The sequence below is a fragment of the Procambarus clarkii genome, chromosome 19, assembly GCF_040958095.1.
Source record: "Procambarus clarkii isolate CNS0578487 chromosome 19, FALCON_Pclarkii_2.0, whole genome shotgun sequence".
In the NCBI taxonomy this organism is placed as follows: domain Eukaryota; kingdom Metazoa; phylum Arthropoda; class Malacostraca; order Decapoda; family Cambaridae; genus Procambarus; species Procambarus clarkii.
Genome location: NC_091168.1, coordinates 44,599,546 through 44,604,461, shown reverse-complemented (window position 1 = coordinate 44,604,461; position 4,916 = coordinate 44,599,546). Strand labels below are relative to the sequence as shown.

The 4,916-nt window shown below is 37.3% G+C and overlaps 1 protein-coding gene across 1 annotated transcript; it reads right to left on the bottom strand.

Annotated features, from left to right (window-relative positions):
- Positions 1–410: 410 nt before the first annotated feature.
- On the bottom strand, positions 411–1,930 carry LOC123752487 (THO complex subunit 4-like). The gene is made up of 3 exons (XM_045734534.2): positions 1,772–1,930; positions 898–1,084; positions 411–721 (listed from the first exon to the last, which is right to left on the bottom strand). Exons 1-3 carry the CDS (start codon positions 1,928–1,930, stop codon positions 411–413), a joined length of 657 nt encoding a protein of 218 aa, XP_045590490.1.
- Between the last annotated feature and the right edge of the window lie 2,986 nt (positions 1,931–4,916).

The window sequence follows — 4,916 nt, the reverse complement described above, 5'->3', positions numbered from 1 at the left end:
AATATTGACAAACCACACACTAGAAAGTAAAGGGACGACGACGTTTCGGTCCGCCCTGGATCATTCACACAATCGACTAGTGTGTGGTTTGGTCAATATTAATAACGTTATTGTGGTGGCGGATATAGAAGCAGTGTTCACTAGTGTTATCCATTCTTCAACTGCCTTTCTAACTATTGTAGTTGCTGTGGATTTTACATCTAATCCAGCTGCTCTCGTTGGATGAATGTTGAGTTTGTTGCGCAGGGCTGCAAGTTGCTTCACATTCCAATAAGTAAAATAACATATTTTCTTGCATCATTGAGGTTAACCAATAGACAAATTTAACAAAAAATTATTACAGTTTATTATTTAAAGTTTATTACACAAAAACTTTATAAAATTATCAATAGCCAATTTCTAGTCAGGAGTTACCAGGCATCACACTCAATATCCGGATCATTGCCATTATATACCTTATTCCTGGTACCCCGCCTACCAAACCATCTCTCGTGGTTGCTGTCAATGTAGCCAAAGCGTTCGTCGCTACTTACATCACGCTCGCCTCTACCATTTCCACCACGTTCGACATCTCTATTACTGTAATTAATGAATTTTCTGCCTTTGTATGCACTCCGTTTGTTAGTACGATCGCCAAGACGGTAGCCAGTGCGGTCTTTTCCACGATAGCCACTTCTGTAGACTCTGTTGTAGTCAAGCCGATCTTTTATGTCGCCACTACCTAAATATCGGGAAGATAATACAACTCATTAATTACTATATTTCATAGTAGAACAACAAATACATGGATAATGACATCACTAGAACTTGATACATTAATGTGAAAATGTTCAAAGCTAAGAAGTCAACCTTTCCATAAGAGAAAACTTGCAAAGAAAATCTAATGTCATGACTTACCAGCTGATCCGCCATCCATGGTGATTCCTATTGGTCGGCCATGAAAACGAAAACCATTGTACTGCTTGAGAGCTTGAAGTGCATCTGCTTCTCGGGCAAAGACAATATACGCTGTACCTAATGACTTTCCCAAGTTATCATTGTTAACTGCAGCATTTATAATGGTTCCAAATTCAGCAAACAGCTCCTGAAAAAGATTAAAGATTCTGTATTGGAGAACAAGTACATATTTAAAAACAGGTTGAAAATAGCTTGAGTTACACCACCTTATTGTTGTGCGTTTTGCACGCACTACACTACAATAATAATAATGAACTACAATACAATAATAATATGAACTAATATTTCAAGTTCATATTAGAGTTAACTGATGCGCTAGAAATCTTATTACTGCAGAATTCTCTCATAACTTTCATTCATATTCAATATTCTTTGACTCACAAATTTCTGCGTCTGTTACTGTATATCGCAGGTTAGATATGAGGACTTTGGCCGATTCACCCAACTTATGATTGCGGAATCCTTCCCTCTTGTGCATGGTGTTGCTCCTTCTGCAATTGTCCTGTAAAACGTGATTTTTTTTTTAATATATAACATGGTTTCATCGAGTAAGACTTCTTAAAAACTCATGAAAAATGATTTAGACAAAAATAGGAATCATTCAAGCAGAACTAGTAATATAAAAGTTAACGTTCCTCTAATCCGGAATATTATGCCTCTGATTCACTAACTCAGATACAGTTAACATATTAAGAATCATAAAAACTCCATCATTAGAAATAATTGAAATAGGTTACTTTACATTTTGTAGTTATTAGTTGAAATTTAATGTTTACTAATTATCTCAGATTAATATAAGGAAAGCGTAACTTACTTTGTCTGTCATATCCTTGCATTGACTTGCCACAACCACAGTGCTCAAAACAGACATCCTCTGAGGATCTTCTGAACGGTCTCGACATGTTCTTGAACCAACCATATTCATTCGAGTCTTAATATAGTCTTCCAGGCTCATATCAATATCAGCTGCCATGTTTGGAGGTAGAAATGACAGGATGTATCCTTAACTGAATGGATAACCAACACACTATCTTCTAGCCAGTTTACACACAGTCCGATCGACGTTTTTCTGCCAGATTTTCAGATCTATTTATGTTAAAACACCTCACCTCTACATGTACCTGACGAAATGGAAATAAACAAATCCACAAGGGCCGTGACGAGGATTCGAACCTGCGTCCGGGAGCATCCCAGACACTGCCTTAATCGACTGATGTATCACGTTAGTGTGATTTCTGTGTGAAATGGAAATATTTATGAAATCATCATCGGTTGCAGTCAATTGTATTGGTTTAAGAACATAAGAACATAAGAACAAAGGAAACTGCAGAAGGCCTGTTGGCCCATACGAGGCAGCTTCTATTTATAACCACCCAATCCCATTCATATACATGTCCAACCCGCGCTTGAAACAATCGAGGGACCCCACCTCCACAATGTTACGCGGCAACTGGTTCCACAAATCAACAACCCTGTTACTGAACCAGTATTTACCCAAGTCTTTCCTAAATTTAAACTTATCCAATTGATACCCATTGTTTCGTGTTCTGTCTTGTGTTGATACTTTTAATACCCTATTAATATCCCCTTTGTTATGTCCATTCACCCACTTGTAAACCTCTATCATGTCACCCCTAACTCTTCGCCTTTCCAGTGAATGCAACTTAAGCTTTGTTAACCTTTCTTCATATGAAAGATTTCTAATTTGGGGAATTAACTTAGTCATCCTACGCTGGACACGTTCAAGTGAATTTATATATATTCTATACTACGGCGACCAAAACTGGACTGCATAATCTAAATGGGGCCTAACCAGAGCAAGATATAGCTGAAGAACCACACCAGGTGTCATGTTACTAACGCTTCGATTAACAAATCCCAGTGTCCTATTCGCCTTATTACGAACATTCATGCATTGATGCTTTTGTTTTAAATTCTTGCTAATCATAACTCCCAGATCCCTTTCGCAATCCGACTTCGCAATCTCAACACCATCTAGCTCGTATCTTGTAACTCTATCATCATTACCTAGCCGCAAAACTTTACATTTATTAGAATTAAACTGCATCTGCCAGTCTTTTGACCATTTTAAAACCCTATTTAGATCAACTTGAAGTGATAGCGAGTCTTCTTTCGTGTTAATTTCCCTACCGATTTTTGTATCATCTCAAACTCAAATATCATCGATTTGCTACTCAAACCTGAATCTAAATCATTTATATATATTATAAACAACAGAAGTGCCAGGACAGAGCCCTGAGGTACTCCACTAACAACATTAACCCACTCTGACTTAACCCCATTTATACTAACTCTCTGTTTCCTTTGGAATAGCCATACCCTAATCCAACTTAATATAGCTCCCCAAATACCATGTGCTTCTATTTTTTTAATTAGTCTTTCATATGGCACTGTATCAAAAGCTTTGCTAATGTCAAGGTACACAACATCACAATCCTTACCACTATCAACTGCCTCAACTATGCTGGAGTAAAAAGTTAGCAAATATGTTAAACATGAATGGCCATTTGTAAAACCATGTTGCGACTCATTTATTAATTTATGTTTTTCAAGATGCAGATGAATTGTATTTGCAATTATTGATTCAAGTAACTTCCCCACAATAGACGTTAGGCTATTTGGCCGATAGTTTGACACAATTGATCTATCTCCTTTCTTAAAAATTGGTACCACATTAGCTACCTTCCATGACTCTGGCACTCTGCCTAACTCTATTGATTTATTAAATACGGTAGACAGTGGCTCGGAAAGCTCCTCTTTGCATTCTTTAAGCACCCTGGTTGATTGATTTTGATTGTTGCCGCCGAAGGCGGCTAGTTTATTGTGCACCCCATACTCATCCTGTGAGCGGTAGCGCAAAAGCATTACAGAGGGCACAAAAGGTGTTTATCAGACCTCATCTTAGATTATTACATAAACAATTTCTTCAATCCTTCACACCTTATAGATACAATGTCAGCTAGTTACAGAGAAAGTGCTATTACAAGAGCTACATCTTTACAGTAAGTCATCATACATTAATGGTAGGTCTTATCGTTAATACATAATAGTTTGGCCAATGGGGATATTACAGAGTCATAGGGGAGCTTCTGTTTATTATTAGTCCTCACAATACACTACTTGTTTCTGAATCTCATATGTCGTTCATCTACTGGAAGCAAAATGTGGGTACAGTGCAAGGATTTCAGGTAATTTATCCATTGTAATAAGATAGGTTGCCATATCATACAGAGTGAGCTTAGATCTATCTCTAAAAGGCTCAATTTTACAACAATCCAAGATATAGTGTTCGAGTGTGTGTCCCTGCCTATGTCCACACACTTTACACTTTACTTCATCTAGATCCCTATACAAGCCGAACTGCCAGAGATACTTGTAGCCAAGTCTTATACGAGCTGTGACAACATCTGTTAGTCTACTGACTTTGTTACTTGCCCATACACATGTTTTACTTCACACATTTCATTGTGATGAACAATGGACCTACTAGTTCAAGTTTGCACTGTTCTACTTTCTTCAAATCCATCTAGGAGTTCTCGTCTAATGACACTTTTAAGAGACCTATTTGATAACTCAAGATTCCATTCAATACTGTCTTTATTTACTGCAGCCTTAGCAAGGGCGTCAACTTTGTCATGTTCCTGCATGCCAATGTGAGAAGGAATCCACAACATTTTTATATTTACCCTCTTGCTAAGTATTCTTACATATCTACGTCTAGCTTCCAGGCAAACACTTCATCCGGCCCTGGGGATTTGTTTGGTTTTAGTTTTACTATTTGTTTAATTCCATCCTCCCTGGTAACTTCTAAACTAGTCAACCTGTCTTCATCCCCACCCACATATAATTGTTCAGCTGAAGGCATATTGTTAAGTTCTTCTTTAGTAAATACAGATATAAAACATTTGTTAAAAATACTACTCATCTCTTCTTCATTA